The 24,628-nt window shown below is 38.2% G+C and overlaps 4 protein-coding genes across 4 annotated transcripts; 1 reads left to right on the top strand and 3 right to left on the bottom strand.

Annotated features, from left to right (window-relative positions):
• Nucleotides 1-239: 239 nt before the first annotated feature.
• On the bottom strand, nucleotides 240-1,188 carry LOC148181821 (uncharacterized). The gene is made up of 2 exons (XM_088029427.1): nucleotides 1,103-1,188; nucleotides 240-1,055 (listed from the first exon to the last, which is right to left on the bottom strand). The coding sequence occupies exons 1-2, from the start codon at nucleotides 1,112-1,114 to the stop codon at nucleotides 276-278; spliced, it is 792 nt and encodes a 263-aa protein (XP_087885553.1). The 5' UTR covers nucleotides 1,115-1,188; the 3' UTR covers nucleotides 240-275.
• Nucleotides 1,189-3,345: 2,157 nt separating this feature from the next.
• Nucleotides 3,346-7,224, bottom strand: LOC148181822 (uncharacterized). The gene is made up of 4 exons (XM_088050461.1): nucleotides 7,162-7,224; nucleotides 7,063-7,113; nucleotides 6,967-7,008; nucleotides 3,346-6,910 (listed from the first exon to the last, which is right to left on the bottom strand). Exons 1-4 carry the CDS (start codon nucleotides 7,222-7,224, stop codon nucleotides 3,350-3,352), a joined length of 3,717 nt encoding a protein of 1,238 aa, XP_087906587.1. The 3' UTR covers nucleotides 3,346-3,349.
• A 1,224-nt stretch (nucleotides 7,225-8,448) lies between these two features.
• Nucleotides 8,449-12,540, bottom strand: LOC148181823 (uncharacterized). The gene is made up of 2 exons (XM_088050473.1): nucleotides 12,463-12,540; nucleotides 8,449-12,407 (listed from the first exon to the last, which is right to left on the bottom strand). Exons 1-2 carry the CDS (start codon nucleotides 12,538-12,540, stop codon nucleotides 8,532-8,534), a joined length of 3,954 nt encoding a protein of 1,317 aa, XP_087906599.1. The 3' UTR covers nucleotides 8,449-8,531.
• Nucleotides 12,541-14,095: 1,555 nt separating this feature from the next.
• LOC148181824 (doublesex- and mab-3-related transcription factor A2-like) lies at nucleotides 14,096-21,063 on the top strand. The gene is made up of 3 exons (XM_088034923.1): nucleotides 14,096-14,223; nucleotides 15,212-15,662; nucleotides 19,849-21,063. Exons 2-3 carry the CDS (start codon nucleotides 15,221-15,223, stop codon nucleotides 20,535-20,537), a joined length of 1,131 nt encoding a protein of 376 aa, XP_087891049.1. The 5' UTR covers nucleotides 14,096-14,223; nucleotides 15,212-15,220; the 3' UTR covers nucleotides 20,538-21,063.
• Nucleotides 21,064-24,628: the final 3,565 nt, after the last annotated feature.

Genomic DNA, 24,628 nt, shown 5'->3' on the forward strand with positions numbered 1-24,628 from the left:
GGGTTTTACTAGTCAATCAAGAATTCGGTTGCTTAAGGAAGAATTTAGGTTCTCGACATTGACATTATAGTAAATTTATGAATCAATGATATTATTTCATTTCTCAAATTCAGTTTGCCACACTCTCAAAAAATTGTGCCACTTTTTAATCGAACCGGTTGATAAATTGAGCAAGTTCGCTCATAAATGCCTCATTTGAATTATTGTTTCGCTAATTCGAGAAAAAATATTACGCAAAGTTGTGGTATCTGAGTATATTAAATCAGTCTGTTAAATTACAAAAGGGCTTTGGAGTATCCTAAACCAGCTCCATAACCAGCGTATCCCAGACCGCTAGAATATCCAGCGTATCCCAAACCGCTAGAATACCCAAGACCGCGGGCGTAGCCGAGACCGCTAGAATATCCAAGACCGCGGGCGTAGCCAAGACCGCTGTATCCCAAACCTACTCGGGCGATGGGGGCGGCTACGGCAACTGGGGCTGCGACTCTAGCGATGGGGGCGGCTACGGCAACTGGGGCTGCGACTCTAGCGATGGGGGCGGCTACGGCAACGGGAGCAGCAACTCTGGCGATGGGGGCAGCAACTCTGGCGGCTACAGCAACAGGAGCATGAGCGACAGCGATGGGCTCTTTGTGGACCACAGCGTTGAATCCGTGAAGAGGGTCAGCAGTGTATTGAACCACACGTCTGGTACCATCAGGATCAACCACAGAGTAACTTCCTTGGACGACATCTCCACGGCGAGACTCTTGTTGGGTTTTGCTGTCACCGGTATGGGGGTCGTTGACGCCATAACCGAAATCGTAGTGAGCAGGAGCGAACGGTTGGGCGACTACGGCTTTGGCTACAGGGGCGGCGTAAGCGACTGGGGCATGAGCAACGGCTGGGGCGGCGTAAGCTACTGGAGCATGGGCGATCGCTGGGGCGGCGTACGCTACTGGGGCATGGGCGATCGCTGGGGCGGCGTATGCGGCTACGGCGGGGGCAGCGGCATAACCCACGGAAATGCCTCCGGCACGAGCCAAAGCCAAGAAGGTGGAGAAGATGATGAACTATTCAAAAATTAGTACACTTTTTTATTAGACAAAAGACAACTTACTTTGAATGCCATGTTGCTGCTTTTGGTGAGTTTGGGTTGAGTGTGCTTTTGTCAACAAATTCGGCTCTTTTTATACTAATTTGAACGGGTGGGTACGTTCTGGTAAAACGAGTAAAATTCGCAATATTGCATTATTTGGGATCGATTGCATTTTGATATTATTTCAATGTTCCGGTTCTGTGCGACCTTTTCGAATTTCGCAAAGAGTTAAAGTGACAACTGGCGCTGGTCTACCTAATGACATACATTTTCTTTTTATGTAAGAATTATTTTCTGGTCCGACAGAAAATATTTTAATGCAAAATGTCGCATTTAAAAATTGTTAAAGTGGCGCTAAATCACAGAACATATATTTTTTTAATCATACACAACTACAGTTTTCTACAAATTTTCAACATTATTCTTATCAAACTTAGCCGTACGGCCCTTGAAACCCAAAGCCCCGATAAGGATAAGAACCATAAGGACTATAAGGAGAGGCGAAAGATCGACTCGCTACATTAGGGGGATAAACAGGCACAGGGACGTACTGAATTTTTGGCTCCGGCTTTTTGGTGTCATTTCGAGCATCCGGAGCAGCTGTCGTCGTCTGATTACCGTCTTTTTGTTCCGGAGGATCTTTCTTCGGTGGTTCTTGGACAACCGCGTTGAAACCGTTTGGTCCATCAGAGGTGAACTCCACCGTGCGTTTAACTCCCGAAGGATCTATAAAAGTGTAACTACCCCCGATGATCTGGGGCTGACTTTGAGGCGGTGGACGGTAATAATTGGGGTAAGGGTAACCAAATTGGGGGGTGGGGTTGGTTTGCGCCGCCACCACCAAAACTAAACTTACCTGAAATAATAAAAAATAATAATTTAGTTGAGTTAAAGTTATTGATACTCACAATTAATTTCATTGTTGTGTTTACTGGGAAAATTGGTACGATTTTATATACGCTTCTTAGGAGGATCTTCCGTCATTAATTATATCTCTGTGGTCAGAGATAATTGATTTTCGATCGAAACGTAAAATTTAAATTCCTGAATATTGATGCAATTCTCGTAAGTAATGACTGCGTTATTAAAACAACTCCATTGTGGCTGGAAGCGCAGCGCATTTTCCTCTTTGTTCATTGAAACCGTACCACAAAGCAACCAAAGAATTAATTTTTCCACATATTTCCCTGCTAAAAAAAGTCCACCGGGAGACGCTGTGATTTATAACCGGCCCATTCCTGCAGGGCAATAATTTATTTACAATGGCCACAGGCTGAAAACCCAGCGCACGGGAATAAAAAATGCAAAAAATGAGAAAAGCGTACAGAGCGGATTAATTTTAAATATAATAAAAACTGAACAATACACATTCTCCACCATCACGGATCAGTCGTCCGCAAAACATAAATCTCAAATCTGAATCTGAAAAACGAGGATAATTTCAATAACCACTACGTGCCGTTGGCAGAGAACTTTTAAAAATGATCGCAGGATAACCGAGGATTTATTTCACACGATCGTATTATAGTGTCCGTGCTGATGATGTCCGAGATTTTTTCAGTGTGGTCACTAGTCAATGTCGGGAACAGAAGCGATCAAATGGAACGAGATAATCTTGCGGATTTGCTGACTGCAGGAATTTGCAGGAATCGTCTGCGGGGATAGTCAACCCACTATACGCCCGCGCTGCTTCTCTGCATAAATCGTTACAATAGTTGCACCACCAACAGGTGCTTGAAATCCAAAACCAACAATAACACGTCTTATCGTCTTTGCCCATCGATAAAAAGTCTTCATTGTGATGCTCGGCCAACAATGGCAATTATCCGGGGATGAACTTGTAAGGTTAATAGAGAGATTGAATATCGGTCGATTTGTATCACAATATGTTACATAATAAGGGCAGCGCCAAGGGGCTTTATCAGATCGCCGTGGAGACCACAGCTCCCACGCAATCTCAACCCCTGTTTTAAGGGTGAGTGTGTGGAACAGGTACGGGGTTGATTCAATACGACTATCTGATCAAAGATCGGGGATTTTTACCGGAGATGTTTTGTTTAATCGAGCGGGGAGCGGGGGTGAGAATCGATATGTGGAGCAGCAAAAAGAAACAGAAAAACGATGTAGACAGGTCTGTTAACAAGTGTATTTTTTCACTCATTTCAACTCCAAAGTGGCAAAAATAAAACATATTTTTATTGATTAGTTTTACAATAATTATTACAATTTTTCTCTTTATCAAGTCATATTTAACATGTCTTAATTCTTCTACCAATGAACCCGATAAACTTTGTACGAAAAATGCCGATAATTGTGGAAAATGAAGAATACGAACATAACGAAACCTTGCAATGTTGCAAACATATCAAAGAGTGTTACAAACATAACATGCACCACCCCTAAAAACCCAAAAATCCACGTCAATCCAAGGACGATAAACAAGAAGATGAACTGTCTTCTTTGATGAACCGCTTCGTTTCCTCCGAAGCGTCTCAACGAAGTCGACTTCTCCTTTCTCACAGAATAGATAATAGTTATGAAAATGACGAAATTGATCGTAAGGACGATGGAAACTGGAAGCCACACATAAAAATAAAGTCCATTTCCTGAAGGATAGCAAAGGTCACTCGCACTTTGTAAATAACTGTCTGGATCTGTAGTCGAAAGAACTGCCACGAAAACCAAAGGAGAAAGCCACGCCGGCAAGCACGTCTTCAACAGAATGTGGTCGTTGTAGTTTCCAATGACTTTAATGAGTCGTCGAACTTGCATGATTGCTACTACCATCATCCATGCACATTGGGCCAAAACAAAATAGTGAAGAAATACTCCAAATACCAAGCAGTTGCCTTTAGACTTGTATATATAGTCTGACAAATAAAAAGCGAGGACAAGTAGGAATCCGCTTAAGAGAAAATTCAGAAGAACCTTATTCTCCACTTTTTCCCGAAGCGTCGTAACAGACAGGATCAGCAAAATCATGACGAGATACCCAAAGATTGATAAAGCTGTGGTAACAAACGTGATGATCTCCAAACCGCTGTGCTCCGATTGGTTGTCTGGAAGCAAAATAAGAGCAAAGTGTGTGGTGTGCCAGAAATCACAGCTTATGAAAGACGAAGAATATTGACTGGAATTATCGTTCTTCCAGGATCCTGGAATACCTTTATAAATGTCATACTTCCAGTAGTCACATTTCCCTTGATCTATCCCGTGGTTTTTATGAAAAACTGTTATCGGACCGGAATAATTCCCCAAATTTGAAGGAAGAATGACGTCGAAAATTTTACTGACTTTCCGCTTCTCATCCGTTGCGTTAATTTCGTTGAAAAGAACGTCTTTGATGAAGACGTTGATGATCACTTTAGAAGAGTTGTTTTCCAATATTTGCTCTATCAACTTTGGGCTTAACACCACAAGGCTGGTTATGTCCTTCTGATCAAACAATTGGTCAATTCTTACAGTATCGTCGAGAATCTCCACTCTTTTGCCTAGCGCAATCCCAGTGAAGTTTTTGTTCTTTAGATCCCCAATAAAAGTGATAAACTCGTCGGTTACCACCAACGTATGATTCGACTCATGATTCGCAATGATGGCATCCGTGTTGTACAAAACCAAATCTGATCCCTTTTCTTCGGCCTGACTCTTCTTTAAAATCGTTCGATCGATTTTTTGAAGATTCGTGATAATTGCACCCAGATCCTCCAAGCTGTTATTCTTGTATTCGCTAAGATTCTTTAACACATTGCCCAGAAGAGCAACGTCACTAGAAGTAAACTTGTCGTGACTAGTGGATATTTCGACGAGTTTTTCCATTATTTGGACGTTGTCACCGGTGAGGTTCTTGAGGCTTTGAGTAACGTTTTCAATGGTCGTCAGTGCAAAAGGTGCATTATGAAAGTATTTGCACTCCACGATGGAATCAGAACTTTCACTTTCATTTTTCCAGGAGAGCGAATCGTTGGACCAACTCACACAGTTAGTTTTAACGCTCCGGAGAAGCTTGTGGTAGACAGTAATGGGGTCAGAGAAACTAGGTAAAGGTTCGAAGAACTGAACATCGATGACTGTGCCAATTTTGGATTTTTGGTCGTTAAAGAAGACGTTGGAGAAGTAAACCTGGACTATGATTTGAGACTGGTTAAGTAGTTGTTTGGGGCTAAATGACAAAATTGTTTGAAACCTTTCCATTAGTAACAGACTTGAGATGTTAGAAGATGAATTCAGTTCAACGATTAATCTGTCCTTCGTAAGAGCAAAACCAGAGAAATTTGCCTTGTTTACATCGACTGACCAAAACAAGTAGTTTTCACTTTTTCGATAGAGAGTTTTCGGGAAAACCAGACTTTGGAAAATTCTGTTGAAAGAAGTAAGAATCGAGTTTGGTGGATGTTTTAAATAAACGTTCTTGTCAATTTTCTGAAAGTTTGTAATGATCCTAACAAGAAGATCCACAGTAAGTGAGTCATCAGGGGATTCAACATTCAAAAAAAAGAATAAATTGTTAAGAATTTGGTCCACCAAGAGAATGTCAACAACACTAAAGTTAGAATGTTTTGTCGAAATCCAGGCCAACTCAGACAATATTTCCCACTTATTATAATTTGCACGTGAATTTTTTAAAGATTCTGTAACATTATCGCCTGATGTCTGCTCTGTGAGAGTATAGAAACCTGAACCGGAAACATTACAATAGAAATAAAAAAAGTTACATTTTGGATCTTCTATGACTTCCCAATATGAAAAGTTGTTGCCCTGGTTCCAAACAGCACATTTTGGCTTTACTTTCCACTTATTTGTGTCAAATTTGAAGAAAAACTGTGATGTTGAAGCTCCAGTGGAATTAAAACCAAAAACTCTAGTTCCATCACGATCATAATCAGAAAAATTTTGAAAAAGATGATCATCGTAGTATACAGTGACATTCGTAAAATCTTCAGTATAAACAATGCTTTCAAAAGTTTTGCTCTTTAAAGTGTCGCCTCGATTATCGCCAGGGTAAACCACTCTGACGTTTTCTTCTATATCTTGAATTTCGCAGCGACTAGAAACACAAGCAAAGTTTTTGTTTTCCTGATTCACTATTATTTCTTGTCCGCACAATGAAGACGTCAAGTTAACAAGAAGATCTGTCGCGCGCATTTTCAACTGAGATTGTCTTAACACAGCTTTATCAATTTTCAAGACATTGTCAACAACTTGCGACACCACTGTAAAATTGTTTAACCGAAGACAAATATGCGCCGCAACATAGACATCAAACGGACTAAATTCCTCGTGTCTTTTGGACAGTTCTAGTAAATTACCAATCGTAGAGTTCCGATCCAACTCTAGAAGACTCCGAGTGAGCGAGGAGTTGCTTGGAATGTGGACAGAGCATCTTTCACTTGGTGACCATTCAGCGTCCATGTTACCATTTCCGTAACACTTTCTAATTACTCTAAATCCATTTGGTTTGAAGCAATATTCTTCAAATTCGGTGGTGTTCCCGATTCTGGTTGCAAACCATGTAAAACTTTCATTACCACTGAAACAATATTTAAAGCTACGTAGAGGAATGATATCCGCAGAAATGTTGGCGGTACGAAAAGATCTTTCTATTAAATCTCTGCCATGGTTAACATTTCTCGAGGCTTCTATATAATCAGAAACTATGCAGAAGACGCGAGTCCCAATGAGATTCCCTTGGTTTGTTCTGTTAATTGATGTAAAATCGTAAGAACATTCTGAACTCAAATCGGGAACGGAGAAAATGCTTTCACCAACATTGAAGATAACAGCAAAAGTTATGTTATCCAAGCCTACGGGATTAGGAGTTGTAGAATCAAACTGCTTAAAGAAAAACTTTATTAATAAACAAACTTGAAGTAAAAACGAATCTTTACCGAAATTGAGTGAGAATCAGAAGTTGTGGTTAATTCCGGTACCTAGGAGGAACGTTTAAGTAGATTTATAACGCAATAAAAAAACGTATTCCTTACTCTTTCAGTCACATATTCGGAACTTATTGTTGCTGTTGTGTTTAGATCTTCCTAAAAGGAAGTAGAAAGGAGATGTAACGTAAAATAAGTATCTCTTACCGTTTGAGTCAAAACTGTAGTGAGAAAAGTGAAAAACAGCAACACAAAACAGAAACAACTCATTTTTTAAGTGAAACGAATGAGGAAACTGTACGTTAAATAAGAGGTAGCATTGTGATGTGCCTAAATTTAAACTCCACGACAAATACTGTTATCTTTTGTGTCAATATAAAAGATCACTATTCATGTTTTATTTTGCGAATGAGTCAGAAGCCGAATCTTCCCAAGGCTGGTTCCGCAAAGGAAGAAGGAAAACAGAATTTAATCTTCTTCCTCTTTAAAATTTCATTTAATCTATAAGATTAATTAATGGGACTAGAATTTTTTGTGAAACTAAATTATTATTTGGAATATTCAATTATTGTACATGTCAATTTTATTTCAATTTACATATTTCATAAAAGTAAATAAACTGCTAATTAAAATTACTGCTAAATCCTGATAAAACAGCAGTTTTGAAGTTTTCAAGGGTCGACATAAAAATACTACTTATCTAATCTAAAATGCATGAATAAAAAATCCAAGACTTATCCTTATTGTACATGTCTAATTTTATGTTTTATATTATCATTTTCGGAGTTCCCAAAATAATTAAATTTTCTGAAATTAATTCTTCATTTCGTCTAGTTTATTTGAAAATCGAAGGAATCGGAGGAATTAAAAACGTTAAAGGTAAAATGTTCCAGAATTTCTAAAAATTAAAAATCTAATATAGTATAAAGAGAATAACGATCAAAAGAAGTTGAAGAAATTTCTGGCCAGAAATCAAAAGTAAAACAAGTAAAAAGTAAACAAATAAGTCCCTATTTAACACCACTTTCTCAAGTTATATTGCATTTTTTTACTAAAAACAAGCGACCGATACAAATTCTTCACATTTGCTTTCATAAGAAAAAAAACACAAACATGACAACCCCTTGCAAAGTTGTCAGAAAACAAAACAAATAAACAAAAACAACTCCCCCGTTCGACTCTGCCAAAAACCCGAAAATCCACTTCAACCCCAACATAAAAAATAAAAACACGACGAAAAGCCACTGCTACAAAACCCTCAAAAAAAATCATATAGAAAGAAAACTGCCCTTATTTCTAAGATTTCATTATTTGTGTCCCATTTTTTGGTTATCTTTCTCATAATCTAGTTATTAACATTTAACTAAAAATAGAAAAATGGTTTTAATATCAAATGATATCTAAACTAAACCTGCTAATTACGTCTAATAGTCACTTTTATGTAGAACAAATAAACAACTCGATCACAATTGATTTTCTTTTAATGAAGAAAGCTTCAGGACACTTTCATCATAATAACATTTTATTACATTTTACACCACAACATAAAACTAACGTATTGTCAAAGTATCTTTTTTCTAATGTCGTCGAATGTGCACTTGATACAACTGTCTAACATTTTTATTAAGCAAAATAAAAAACACAAATATAACCAGACCTTGCAAAGTTGCCAAAACACAAAATAAAAAAACGAAAAGAATTCCGCCTCCCAATTCCGCCAAAAATCCGAAAATCCACGTCAACCCCAAAATAAAAAACAAAAATATGACCAGCCGCCACTGGTACATAAACCCATCTTTATCAATACCAACTCCACTTTTTGTATTTAATACTGAATAAATGATGCGAGCAAAAACGACAAGATTGATGAGGATAATTAGACAAATCGGCATCCACACACCGAAATACAACCCGTATCCTGAAGGATAACAAAGACCGACATTACCATTGGCGTAACTATCGAAATTTGAGACTAAAACCGGAATCACAGCAACTAGAGGAGCTCCCCAAGCAAACAAACAGTTTTTTAATAAGACGTGTTGAGAGTGGGTACCAAAGACGCGGACGAAACGTTTGTATTGCAAAAAGGCGATGTTGAGCATCCAGCAGAACTGGGCTAAAACGGAGTAGTGTAGCACGACGCCGGTGAAAACGCAGACAGTGTTACCTTGAACCTCCCCAGCAATGTAGAAAACGACGATTTGTAAAATCCCGGAAAAGACAAAGTTGAGGAGAACTTTCGAGTCTGCTTTCATTCGCCAATTTTTGAAAAAAACTGCCGTTAAGACGATGCCGAAGTAGCCCAATAAAGACAGAAAGCAAGTGACATTAGTCGTCCATTCTAGAGTCTCGTGGAAGTCATCGTACTCATCTTTATCAAGAATAAGAAGAGCAAAATGAGTGGTATGCCAAAAATCGCATTGAACCAAAAAAGAAAAATTTGTACTGTTGTGGTCGCTTTTCCAAACTCCGGGACTCTTATTTTGGACATCGTAGAGCCAATAAGAACAAAGACTTTCTTCGCTTGTCACTTTGTAAAAAATTGAGATTGGGCCGGTATAATCTTCGGAAATTTCAGGCAAAATAATGTCAAAGATTGTAAAAATCTTCTTGGTGGTAAGGTTGCTTTGCACTTCGTTAAAAAGAAGATCCTTCAAGTAGATATTTAGAACTACTTTTTCTTCTTTGATTTGTTCTTTGATTTGTGGACTAAAAACCACAGCACTCGTCATGTTCTCGTAATCAAGAAGTGACGAAACGTCGACTAATCCGACCAGAATCTCAACTGTGCCATCTTCTAACAGTACACATCCACTGAAGTCCGTAGAATCGATATCGTAGATCAGTGAAATAAAATTATCAGTGCTAAATATAGAACTTGATTGATTTTCGGTCTTTTGGATTATCATATCAGTGTAATATAAAATTGTGTCTGTTGCGGTTTGATTAATTTGACTTTCCAACAGAATATTTCTGTTAATCTTCTGCATGTTGTTAACGGTCTGACTTAGAAGTTCCAAATCGATGTCAGTACTCCCGCTGATTTTTTTGAGAATTTCGCCCACGAGATACACATCAAAAGAACTAAACTCATAGTATCGCAATGTTGCTTGGTAAAGTCTTGACATAATTTCAGCCGAAGGGGCGTCAGAGTTAAGAATTTCCTCCAAAGTTGGAGTAATGTAGTTGGACGTTTTCAATTTTAGAGTGTAGTAACTCCCCCACATTTCGTACAAGCAAACACAATACGATCCTTTAATCTGGAAAATTCCATCGGGAATCCATGCACTTCTACCCAAATCATTCTGCCCCCAAATAACGCAGTTAATGTTGTATTTGAGTGTATCCATATTACACGCATAGAAAACAGAAATTGGATAATCATCTGATACTGACCTCTTGAATTGTGAAAACGACAAAGCACCGTGCCATCCAAAAATTGTACGTGACACATTTGTAAGTTTGTCGATAAAAAAAGTATCTTTAGAAAACCAAGAAATACCGAAAACAAAATCAGAGACTCCTACGTCAACAAAAATGCCACTGTTAATTTCTTCTCTGGCCAACAAACTTTCCAGAGTTGTTCCTGCTGGTGGTTGGAGTGCCAAACCAACTTCGTCAAAAGTTAATCTTTCACCTTGTGGTATGCACCCAAAATCAGACGTTAAAATATTAACCTCAATTATACGCGGCCAATACGGAAACAAGATTAAGTCCATAGCACGCATATCTTCTTGTGCTTGAGTTATGATCTGTGGACGAATCTTTAACAGAGTAGCAACAATGTCACCAACAATGTCACCTACAATGTCTGTCTTTCCAAAATCAAATGAAGGATCTAACAATGCATTAAAAAAATCAGCAATTATATAAACATCCACTGGGCTTAACAAATCCAAATTGTTTAAATTGTCGCGCAATTTATAAAAACTTGCATTAAAGTCACTGTAATTCAAGGAATCTGATAATTGTTGGGTGATCAACGAATAATCTGGAATCTTACACGTTTCATTAATTACTTCCCAATGGGCACCATTAACAGTGTAGATACACAGTCTGTCTAATCGAAAACCGTCTTCTTTAAAACAATACTCGTATGAATAAGTTCTTTCTCCTGCTGATGTTGACGGCCAAGAGAGCCCATTTGCCGAATCACTGGAACAAACGTCTGAGTTTACCTTGATCTGATTCGGAATGAAAGTTTTATTTCCCTCACAAATTGTTTGGATTGTCACCTTGATTTTTCTCAATTCTTCGTCTACATCAATTATCTTCTTCAGCTTAACCATACATCCTAACTTATTTAACGAATTTTTGATGACGACATAGACATCAGGACTTAGCGGATTTATTTCGCCTGAGTACGACAGACTAGCATTAGTGAATTCGTAATCGTGACCAAAAGAGATGACGTTACTCTGAATTCGTTCTGAATTTTGAATTTTGACGCCCTCGCACCAGTAATTACCAGAAGTATACTCAAGTAGTTTGAAAGAGTACACAACGTAAAAACGATTTTTTTCTAAAATTGACAAGTTTGAGTACCGGTAAAGAAGAGAGAAAGGGTCAGAATCAGTAAAACAGTACACTTTGACATCAGAAGAAAATTGTTGCAACCCGTCAAAATCAGACACGTTAAGAATCAGCACTTGATCCGAACTTAGAATTAAGTTTAAACTAGGATAGAAACTTTTGGAATCTTGTACACAGAGGGTGCATGAAAGTGGTGTCTTTGTTACGATCCAACCACTAGGTGTCAACGCAGCATAGTTACCAACAGAAAAGTTTGCTTCCGGGGACCAAAAAGTGTAAGTTAGTTTGCTCCCAGAGCTCCAAACCCATAAACCATCAGAATTTTTGTCAAGCCCAATGGTACACACCTCGTTTAACCACTTGTAAACCTGATTCTGATATGGTTGCAAGAACAGAGCCCTTGAAATTTTTGTGTCATTCGAATGGTCTATGCAGATGCATTTGGGGGCAGAACCCAAAGAAACGTGCAAGCAAGTTTTATCATCGCCACACAAAAAGTTTTTGGATGGTTCAAATTTGTTGTAAGCACACATCCTCGAATGTTGTTCTTTACAGGAAGTAGCAACTATATAAGAACTGTTGTAGAAAAGAAGACAGTCTTTACCCTTGATCCGGCCACCATAATAAAACGAATCATTGAAGACTGTTTTATACCGAGGACTAAATTCACTCCATTGCAGAAATCCAAGTCCATTGGTTACGCTTCTTTGAACAGGCATCCACACGGGAGCTATTTTTCTCTCCAAAAGAATCTTCTTATAGGAGTCAAACGAAAGGACTTCTTCAAAAGGACACTTTGGTGGAAAAACTGATTTTTTGGTGATGAAATAACAGAAGTTGCCGACATCAGTGAAATTATCCGGACACTCAGGAAGTGTTTTTCTTGAGAAAATCCGATCAGAAATAATATCTGGTTGTGCCTTAGAAAATTAGAAATTAAAAGTGTAAAGCAAGGAGGACTATGTAGGTACTTACAGATTTTTGTGACCTCGCGACCACATTTTTATTTAGAAATATAAGGAATAAAATTAGAAATTTTATCGTCACTTTCATGCTAGCACAGTGATACAATTACTAACGAAAACAAGTGCGGATGATGGAAATAAATAGCACCGATCTCGTATCTTAAGCATAATTTGACAAAATAATCTAGATAAACAAGTGAATGAACTAGGTATTTAACAAATTTGTAATAATTCTAATCATTGTAAAAAAAAAGTAATAATTATTATTAGGTTTATTATCTCTTGTAAATTAAGCTGAAATAATCAAGATATTCCATCGAATTGGCAACATTTCTGTATAATCAAGATATTTATGAAGTTGGAGATTAATTTTAATTAAATTTTATTTATGTAAAATGTAAGACTTGAATAATAAATTCTAATAAAATGTGTATACAATATACTAAATATTCCCGCGTCTCTTCATCTCGCCTCCGAGTTTTCACTTTTTAATAAAAGTTGGAGTCGTCGCTATCAAATTCAATTACAATCTTAATAAATCCCCGTTTAAATTGCGAAACTGAATGAATACACAATAACTTCAAACTTGATATGTATGCAGAGTAGACAGAATTAATTGAATTTCATGCTGCCAGTTTCGGCATTGTTAGCGAACGTATATCTATGCAAAGTCACAATTCTATTGTAATCAGGCACAATGGCCGATATCGCATTGTAACTGGCAAACTTTAAATTAATCCTCCGTTGGCGGCGCAACGCCGTCGACACACCTTGGAGGAAAAAACCGACGACCGTTCCCGGAGTGAGGCCGTCGTAATCCGCGCTTAATTAAATTCCAGGAGCCGCGATCTTAGAGCACCTCGCCGTCATTATCCCCTTCTTTTATTCTACATATAACCTTTCGCATACCGCTCTTTGTGTTCAGATTCAAAGAGACAATTTCATGTAATTGTGCATAAAAGTAGATGCTGGAGGAGGCGGAGGCGGCACCACAATGGAGCCGGCCGCGCGGAATGACTTCACAAATAGCTCACCATTGTACAAGATCGTCTTGGAAACTTCATCTTAGTTGTAATTCTGCGGCGGCGGAGATAGAACCACCACCACTGACAAAACTGAAAGAAAAATACCGAACGTGTCCGGCAATCCATTCCGAATGCGAAGAAAAAGTCATTTTAGACCTCTGACAATCCGTTCTCCCCAACCCTTCACCAAAAAAAAACCAGATTATTATGCTATAATCCCAAGCTCAGCCTCCCCCTTCCCCGCCCCTTTCCGCGACCGAATTACCTCTCATATGCCTCCCGTCATTATCTAGACGCATAGTATCATAGTCCTCAAGAGTCCCAAACAAAGGAACTAGAGAGTGTAGTATATTCCAAGCACTCGATCCCTCCTTCTCCTTCGTACAAGAATAGCCGTATAATATATTTGCCATTGAAAACTAGTTTGTATTCCTATTATTCTATCCATTATAATACCCCACATAATACAGTAAATATCAAGAAAGCGGGGTCGGTAGGCGTTGTCGTCTCAAACGTCATCTGTTCGAGGCGGGGCTTAGAGAAACGCGACTCGTGATTGGACCATGTAACAAGCGCGGCCAACCAACAGTGGTAAGGACTGTTGCGACCACCGGATACGGTATCATTACGCAGAAATTGTCCGTTCAGTCTCGAAAACTCCGGAACTTAGGGTGGTGGTGGTTTTGTGCGATCCGACGGCGGCGATTTTGTGATGTGGTGAAGCGGAGGCGGTAAAAATTGATCAGGTGAGACGCGAAAACTAGTCGTAGAGTAGGGCATAATTCACGTAATTTCTGGAGCAGGCAATTATCAAAAACAAAAATTAAATGTGGACATCGTCATAGGGCATGTAGGACATTAAGTAAATCTGAATACTATTATTTACGCCTAACTTATAGAAAATACATAAAAACAATATCTGAATCTTACAGCTAAAGTCATAAAGAAATTTAATTTTTTAATTACGGTTCTATAAAATGAAACTATGTATGTTAGATATCATTAAAATTATTAAAATTTCTTCCTTGAAATTTCTACGAATCTCTCTGACTTTCTAAATGTATATTTTTAAAAAAGTTTTTAATTTTTCAATTGGTGCGTTGGTACAGTTGCGTCCCGTTAATTTCGTCCACCCAATTTTTTTCAGAGATATTTTTTAAAATTTGACATTTTTGACAATTAAGAACTTGTGGACTGTGTAAGTCAAGTTTCATTTTTTAAAAATTTAAATAACTGAAGTCTCAATTTTACAGTAAAAATGTAAATAATTTTTCCCGTCAAAGTAAAAAGTCCGAACTACTATAAATTCTTTTTAATTTTATGTAAAAACAACAATTAAGAGCCAGTTTACACAATAATTTAATTGAAATTAAGTCTCGTGTCTAATTGGATGATTAATGATATTTGATTGGTGGAAAAGCAGTCACAAGTCGCTTTAACAAGAAATTAAATATTTAATCTCAATTAAAAATTTAATTTAACGTATGTAAGCCAGGGACACTATTTAAAAAAATATGATTACTTTGATGCATATTTATGAATTTATTAGTCTCAATAAAAAGAGATTTATTAGATCAATTCGAAACGCGCGTCAGCATTTTTGACGAAATTTGGTGTTTGAGAATAAATTTTATTTTTAATAACTAAAAAAGAGGACAAAGCAGTAAAAATCCATAATTAGAATAACTCTATGCCGAGTGGAATATGGCATCATAATTTGATGTTTTCTTCTAGTTTTTGAGCATGAGTATCCCAGGAAGCGGCGTGGACATGTCGTCTCTGATGTCCCAGCACCCAGTCCTCGGTGCCATTCCACCCGCTTTCTTCCTCCGAGCGTCCGAACGCTACCAACGAACCCCAAAATGCGCCCGATGTCGAAACCACGGCGTCGTCTCAGCCCTCAAAGGCCACAAAAGATACTGTCGATGGCGAGATTGCAACTGCGCCAAATGCACTCTAATTGCTGAAAGACAGCGCGTGATGGCCGCCCAAGTGGCTCTCCGAAGACAGCAAGCTCAAGAAGAAAACGAAGCAAGAGAATTGGGGATTTTATTCCCGACGCCTGGCGTCGTTGGAGAGTCAACACCGGTTAATCCACCCAACATCCAACAAGGCCCAGAAATCGGCATCCAACAGCTGATGCAAAGAAACACGTTCGCGTCGGATTCCGAGCCCTCCAGTCCGAGTAAGTAAACACTTCCAACTCTCGTGATACAAATAACTGTTGAAGAAACCCGCTTTATTTTTCCACGTCAATTCGCGCATTTCTCGCGTCTATTTTCTGAAATTGGAATCTGATCTCGGCGACAATGCCCTCTCGACCCTCGCCTGCAAATTTAGTCTTTTGTGGCGCCGATGGCGACTGAAATGTTGCGTCTGACGTCCCATCCAATATCGTCTCATTCAAATCAATGTGTTTTTTCGAATCCTTTTGTGTTCGAAGATAATTGGTTTGTTCTACAGCTCGTGCAATCATTTTAACATCGGCGCCTTTCGACGGAATAATACCAAGAGATTTTCATCTGAGCCGCCGGTGTCGTCTTACTCTCGAAAAAAACTCGGGAAGTTTGCAATTGAAATTCTTCTCGTTGTGAGAGTGCAACTGTAGGAACTCAAACAGTCAAAGTATCCTTTTTCAAACGACACGAGGATCCTCTTTCTAGGAAAACACACACGAGATTAAAAAAAAATAAGAAGTTGGAACGTCATCTCCTTCATTATTATTCTCAAGAGGCGGTCGAGAGGAGACTGTTTGTCAAGCCATTATTTCTGTAAATGTTACAGTGCTTTCTTATGAGGACGTAACAGTTGCTTGCGATTGGATAAACTCTAATTGACTTGCTAATGTGAAATTTTTGCGGCTGTTCAATGGTCGAGTGGTTAGAATATTTGCTAATTTAGATTTTAGCTAGAAAGGATGACTACATAAAACCATAATCGTGTCAATATTTATTTTTATTTTTAACACAGTAAAACGCTGTTGCTGCGAATTCCAAAACTTTGTTCTCCTAGCTTGCCGATTTTCTTCCGCCTCCTAAAATCTTCTGCCATCATCATCGGCTGTAAATTGCAGCCGTCAGTTACAATCCGTTCAATCCGGAAACTTTTTAATGAACGATTAAAACGCAGCTCGTCGTAAATCCGAACAATAGCTCCGACTTCTGACTTTACGACCGTTGGTTATTGAATATCATTTTATTTCGCTGCCTGCAGATTTAATGGCATTTGTATCTGAAAATCTGTGTTAGGTGTTGGTAAGCTTCATAAATCTGGCAGCTACCCTTGCCAACGCGCTTGCTATTGTTCGGAGCGTTAGCAGAACACGATGGCGGTATTGTCTTACACAATTGTTAGAATATATATGGTCCTCTGGCGGCGACATGTTAACAGTTCGATATCAAAACAGCCGATCTAAACGGCGCTGCGAAAATCTCCATTTCAGTTGTGCAAGCGGCGATTTCTATTTGCGTAGTCTAATGGCTAGATTCATATTAATTAGCAACAATAAATGTGAAACTGTGCAAATAGAAAAATCCTAATTGTTATTTAATGCCGTCAGTTTGCACAACTTTAGAGTATTTGAGCAGGGAATCGTGCATTGGAAAAATCAAGAGTTCCGCTAGATAAATACGACAGTGGTAATGATGGTTAGCTGCTGGAACAAATACACTGAAACTTGACAAACACGACCTTTTAGAATTTACCTTTCCTTAGATACATGCAAGAATTTCTTCTTCAACACAAAAATCCACTATTATGTCGCGAACGCTCTAAATCAATATTGACCAAACGTTATCAAACATTACAGGACTATACTTTTAAATTGCCAAATGTTTATGTTGGCAAGTAGAACGCGATTCAAACGAGGATAGATTTTGCATAAACAGACAGAATTAAAAAACGGGACTTTATTCTTCTAGGTTTCCAACTTCGAACTGAATAATATATAACATCTTCCAGGTTACTAAACATCAATTTTCTTGCGTTTCCCAACGCTTTTCAGTTCTTTTTATTTCATATTCTGAAAGTTCCAAGTTAAAGTTGTCTAGGTTTCAGTTTTTTCGTTACAAAATGCAGAACTTTCATAATTTTCAGGATTCTAAAATTTCAATTTTTCAAAATTTTCGAACCACATTCTGTTGCCAACTAAGTGTAAAGAGTTGAAATCCGATTCCAAAATAACAGAAACTAGAAACTAGAAAAAGATCCTCAAATGGTCTAGAATTCCCAAAAATCCGAAGCATAATTCTTTCAGGCTTCAAGTTTCTAGGTGTTTCCTATCTCAAACTGACAAAGTTTCAATTTTTCTCTAGTTTTCAGTTATCTAACAAAGCAACTTGAGGATCGAAAGTTCTCAAACAAATTTATGCTACGACGAAACTTCCAAGAACCTTTTATTAAAAAAGTCAAAAAAAATTTATCTGTGCGCTTCTGTCACTTTTCCTTAGATTTGTGATACTCATTTCCGGCAAGAAAATCACCTTTTGAATGTCTAGGCAGTCAAACGTGACATTTCGAATAGTTGGTTTTATTTTGCAAGTTGGCATCGCTGCATAAATGTCAATTGTGTCAATTTGTGTGCCGATTTGGAGGCCAATGACCTTCAAAAATAATAAAGGTAAATTAATTAAGTAAAGATACCACAAAAATTTGCTGAAACACATTTGAATTTCGTGTTAATCTGGAATCGTTTGATTTGAATGGGGTGCTACCAACCTATTTCCCAGCATTCCCTAATTCCCCTAAATGAGGAAATGACGTTTCAAATTCAAACCAAACGTCAAAATAAATAACTATTAATAATTGTCTGCGCACAAAATTTCGTGTTTGACACGGCTAGAAAATGTTTTGGAAATGCTAGGATTTCAATACTTTCCTTGCATTTCCTAAAGACCATTTTCTAGCCTAGTGAAACAAATAACTATTTAAAGCTGCAATGGAATTTTTAAGAAGTTTTCTGTCTTTCTTGCCCGCCCACGCGAGAGACTTCAAATTAATGAGAGTTCGGGAGAAAAAAAATCAAATTATAGAGTGTTGGCAGGAAAAAGTTCTAGATTTTACTTCAAATTAACGAGGAGACCAAAATACATTAAAATTTTCAATTTATTGAGAGAAATCGAAGAGACCGGGAAAAGAATATTCAAATTATCAAGGTTCAAATTATCGAGTCTACTGTAACAAATCCTGGAAAAAATCAGGAAATTCCAAGAAATCCAGAGAATCTGTAGAATCTACAGGAGTCCAAGGACATCATTATCAAACTCGCCGCACATTTGCAAAGATTTGAGGCACCCGATGATATTTCCTCGTTGATTTTCCTCGAATTTCGACCGTGACTTGTTCCTCCCGATTTTCTTTCTCGTGATTATCGCGCCCAATCGATCCTAATTACTCTCCCTTATATGACCCATAAACGCGTCGTTTAGCACCCTCTCGCTCTATATTAAATAGATACTCATATTTCCACCCCGCATTCCTTCCTTATTGCGAATTCCCCAAGTATCATTTAAGGGTAATGAAGTGGCGACAGCCTTTTCTCCACCCCTTCGCGGCGAAAGCGTCTCGCCGTTTTGCCCCAAATCCGCTCTCGATTTTTCCTTCGGACAAAAGCTCGGACTGTTCATTATAAATTAATGGCGACTCGTGCTTTGATTTGTTTTCATGCAAATATTCTCCTCCGGAGAGCTTTTAAAAAGCTTTTATTGCTCGGATAAAAGACTGTATACCAAGTTAATTCCTACGTTCAACATTTTGTTTTCAGTTTCAGAGTGGACTCGGTCCAGTCGGACGTTTCAATTTTCAACTGAAAACTTCACTTTTCCGCTTGATTATTCAACAGCCGGACTCGAGTCCGGGAAACCGGAATAATCGCGCTTTTCACTGTGGTTGCTTCGCGTATTTACTATTTCTGTAATTGTACAAATAGAGGATATCTTTAGAAAGAACAATGGTTTCTTCGAAAAAGCGGCTCTAACCCCCTTAATTGATCGCCCTTCGTCGAGTTCTTGCGCTAATGGCTCTCGAAAACGATACAGAGGTCGTTAACGAGCGCCAACAATAAATCCGAGGCATTTCATGCGTGCACGCGCACTCTAAAATTAATTAATGGCACACACTGTATACTAACGAATTAAGAGTTGTTTGCACAAGTCAATGCCGAATTTTTTCTTCTTCGTCAACAGTATCTGCGGCTTTTTTGCGCACTTGCGTAATTTGAGGAGATTTCAATTTAAAGAAGACCGTGAAGTGGCGACTGTTGACTTTAAAAACAATCATTTTTCCACAAGAACATTTAATATGGGAAGCCGTTGCGAAAAAATTGTTGATTAAAGTTTCAAGCGAGAAAAAATTAACATTTCGCTCTTTTGCAGCTTCCAAGCGCCCTCGCATTAACGTGGAGGACTGCTCGCTGGAAGGCTCCGATTCCGAGCCCGAAGATTTGAAAAAATCCCGACAATCCAGTCCTGTTCCTCCTCCAGCTCCCACCGCGCCCACTCCTTCCCCCGAGCCCGCAACGAGCCCGGATCCAGATTTGGATGTCGAGGACGACACACAGACCGAAGCCCCCGAGAATCTCTCGTTGAAAAAGCCGTCGAGTCCGGAGACGCCTCCTCAACCCACTCAAAATTTTATCCCGTATCAACAGTTTTCTTTTCCGCCGTTTCAACCGCAGTACCCCACCCAGCGCTCTCCAGTCGATGTCCTCATGCGAGTGTTCCCTGGGAAGAGAAGATCGGACGTGGAGGCTCTCCTTCAGCGATGCAAAGGCGACGTAGTCCAAGCCATGGAGATGATGGTCAGTGGTGTGCACGAAGACGTGACTCCTCCGTCGGCTTTCAGTCCTTTGGGACCTCCGACAAATTTCCATCGGTTCAGTCCATCGCGGAGGTTCCTTTCAGCGCCTTACGCGGGTACGGGATACTTGCCCACGGTGATACGCCCGCCGCCAGACTACATGTCCATGGTGGGCGCCGTCCACGACATGTACGGAAGCGACAAAGCGTCGGCGTCGTCTCCGGGGTCCAACACTAGTTCCGACAAAACGTCGTATTCGGAATAACCCTTCTCTTATACAGGGTGAGTGTAATTTCGCCCCATTTTTTCTTTGCACGCCCTGTATATACCTATCCGAGGAGGATTAATGAAGACCAGTTCGAGTTTCCGCACGAACAATCACATCAGAATTTAATTATAAAATACATATGAATCAAGTTCCATCCCTCTCCCCTGTATTCAACCCTCGACCCCTATTGAATACATGAAGCCAGTTATTAGGTCTCTATTGTTAGCCTGTAGCTACCAGATCATATAAATTATATTGTAAACAGTGGCGTGTGTTCGGTTTTATTGTCTGTATTAAACTGTGGTTATTTCCCTCTAATTTGTGACGGTCGCCACTGCTTGTAAATACTTTTTCTACTGTTGCTTTAGAATCTCTTGGATATTTAAAAAGTTGTAAATAATTGTGTATAGTTTAGAGGTTGTTGTTAGCGACCCATCTTCGTACACTGTGTATATTAAATTACAGAACTAGATTGTCTAGAATAGTTAATGTACTTGATCTTGGATTGTATACGAAATTATATAAATAAATTATAAAATAAAATGTTAACATAGCCTGACGTGTCTCATTAGTCATTACATCTGTCAAAAATTCCATCCGAAATATACCTTCGAAGATACCAATCAAAATAGACGCCAGTTTGACCCCACAGATTGCCAACTAGATTAAGTTTTATAGGAACATTGAAATTATTTTAGAGAATATAGTTTGTACAGTGAGTGAACTGAAACTGCTACGTTTTCGAGTAGTACAGGTGATCTCTAAAACCGTCATTGATGACGTAGTTATAAATATCTACCAGATAGATAGTCGTGTACTATCTCTCAAGCGAAAACCAATCTAACCCTCGAAAAGTGCAACAAATTTGGATGCAGTTGTAAGTACGTAATTAGATAATTCTTTTTTTTTCTACAATCGCATTTAATATCCCGTTTTAAGTCGCCATCTTATTGATGCTAAATATCGCGTCAGTAGCGCTTTAGTTACGAGCTGAAGTTGGCGCCGTCATTTTAGTCACGAGTTGAAGTTAGCCACGGATGAAATTGAGTTAGTTAGAAATTGAATTGTGGTTTCGGTGGTTTGGAATAAGTTGTTATTATTCAAAATGCAAAATAATAAATTTTTAGTTATTAAAATTTTGTAATTTCAATAAAGTGAATATTTCACATTTTAGTTTCAATATTTATTATGGTAGCAATTTGAGGTCGTAGAAAAAATAAAGTATGTAACACGTTTATAGACTACTCTATACATACACTCGTACATGTTTATACCCATGATATTATAACCAACACATTTTAGCGTCACTAGTTAGTAACCTAGGATACAAAATCTACAATGAAGATCTTTATACCCGGGGCCTAGTAAAAACCAAGCGAAATCCTTTATGCCCGCTTTTTACGGCCCGCAAATTTCATCCATTAATTTTTAATAAATAAAAAAATTGAGAAGATTTACTTTATTCGGCAGAAATACAATACTGTGTTATTTTTGATCTTTGAAGTTCGAAAAGGAACCACTAAATACAAGATCTCTTCTTCTTGATTTTCTTGGTTCTAAATTTTCTTGCAACTGGCCCATATTTATCTCGACAGAAAAGCACTGACTTAAAAGTACCAGCAATCATTCTTGGAAATCTTAGTTTTGATTCCATGCTGCCTTCAATGTACCCTGACGTACCTCTTCCATTTGCCATGTTGGCTCTTCCATTTCCCAAAAGAGTTGCAGAAGTACGGCGCTGACAATATCCAGTATATTCTTTAGAATTCGTATAACCCAGATAATCCTAGTAAACCACCAAAAACGCCCATTCCAGACGATGTAGTTTTTTATGTCTATTTTCTTGTAAACTAAACGTGTCGATTTCAACATAGAGAATTTGGACCACAAAGAACTTAGGCTAAATGTTTCAGACTACAAAAAAATGGATGTTAATGAACACAATAGGTACGTACTTCAAACAAAACCTACCAATTCTTAAAAATACCCCATCAGAATAGTCTCATTAACGGTTTGGACCAAGTGTTTGTTTCTCCAGTCTTCAAATTTCCGAAATTCATTTTCGTATAATGCGTTTGGTGTCTTTGGGAGTACCTCCTCATTAGCTTTTAAGGCCTTTTCAACTCTTTCTAGCAAAATATGCTCTTTCATCAGGAACGCAAATCACGCAACGCGCAAAAATGTTAGAAAATTAGATACAAGACAAAGTATCTTCGCCTTTTGATTCATAACACTGAATTATTCAAGATTTTCCAAAAATCGTATTAAAAGTGAACAATAAAACGCTGTATGTACCACCGGCATAATCATTCAAATTTTTAGCATCTTTTTTGTCTCAAATAAATGGAAGATAAGAAGAAATGAGGTAAAAACTCACTTAGTCGAACAATTAATTCAAACAGTTTCAAATCAGCCTTTTTAGCAAAAAATGCAAGTGGTATGAGGTGTCATTTTGAAGCTAGTGAAGAAGTTTTATCGTTAGTATGTACCTTTCCCATTGTTTCCTGAGGGACTAATAGGATATAAAGTCCCAGCTCAAAGATTGAAACATATCAATCACATGATTGTAGTAGTTACCCTGCAAGATTATCCTAGTGTTTGTCGCACCAGAGCAAAAAGAGGAATTTATAACGATTCTCAATTTGTAAGTAAAAAAAATGCACAATTTATTAATTCTATATTGGTTGTTTTGATTTTGCAGACTAGAAGATCCAAGTAGCATGAGTTTAAATTCAGCCTCCCCACCCAGGACTGATTTAGGTGTATCAGGCGACCTTTAGAACTTTAAATGTGTAATTAAATAAAATGAAAAACTGAAGAAAAATGTAGAAAAAGGACTAAGAAAACTAAGCATAATAAATCTGAGTTAAAAAGTTACACATATTAGACTACTCTTTAATTATCCTTGTCGCATCTCTCCCCAGTCGCTAAATAAATCTCTGACGCAGACTTTTGACCAATTATTTTTTCCATCAACTCTCGAGGTTCGATTACACTCAAAGAGTCCTCGACAACATGCAACAACGTAGGTCACGAATGCGACACAATCGCTTTCCCGATGTAATTAATTTTCGAGCATCCAAACATACGTCACAATGTTGGCAACAAATAGTTACGACAGGGTGGAGGGTGCTCTCCATAAAATGTTATTCACTTTTAAGTGCTGCGGTCGCAAAGAGGGTCGTCGCGATGTCTGCCAATGACACTCGGACCTGGCAGGGGCAAGATAGGGGTAGGTAAATGTGACGATAATTGGGTTTTATAAAAGTACTGTTCGAGAAAACGTCAAAAAGTAGTCAAATCTCATTTTTCTGGTTCTTTCAACTGAGAAAAACCCTCCCTCCCCCTCTTTCGATTGATGAAATCGCCGAACTATTCGCCTCGCGAACGCTCATGCAAATCAACTAATTTGAATATTAACTGAAATTCCCCAAACAATAATATCGGTCGTAGTGAAAATTGATAAATAACGCGTCGATGATGCAAATCAGATTATTATCTAGAACTTAAGACCGAATTTTTCAATTTAAGAAGTTAATTATGAAAAAATCTGGAGAGGACTGTGGAGGACTGTCTACAAAGAGAATACTAATAGTATTTCAATTAACTTTTCTCGGGCTCTGAAGAACTTGAGAAAGAGTGTCTGGCGTGCGCCTGACAACCGTGGCCAAGATATCATTTCCAATTTTATACCCGTGATTCAATAAAGTCTCAACACCATCGGCAACCCTTATATAAATTGAGCGGGGCGGCAGTGGCGGCGGATTACATCGCTCACGTTTCAAAATAGAACACAGGTAGGTAACCAAAGAACTTTAATATATTGAAGTTTTGCATATTGCATTCAGAGATCTTGCATATTAGAATAATTCAAAATAAAAAAATATGAAATAAAGAATCTAGAGAAATCGACAAAAACCAAATATGTAACATTAAGAAAACAGAATTTAAATAGGGTCTACTTTCGAAAATTGAATTCCAAGAGACCAAATTATTGAGTACTTAGTTTGATTTAACAAAAGTTAAATCACTTTTAAAAAAAAATAAATTAAAACAATTAAAACGATTCGCCGAATAGTTATGGCAAC

This window comes from Gnatocerus cornutus, chromosome 1 (assembly GCF_029298725.1).
Source record: "Gnatocerus cornutus isolate USDA-ARS CGAHR chromosome 1, icGnaCorn1.1, whole genome shotgun sequence".
In the NCBI taxonomy this organism is placed as follows: Eukaryota; Metazoa; Arthropoda; class Insecta; order Coleoptera; family Tenebrionidae; genus Gnatocerus; species Gnatocerus cornutus.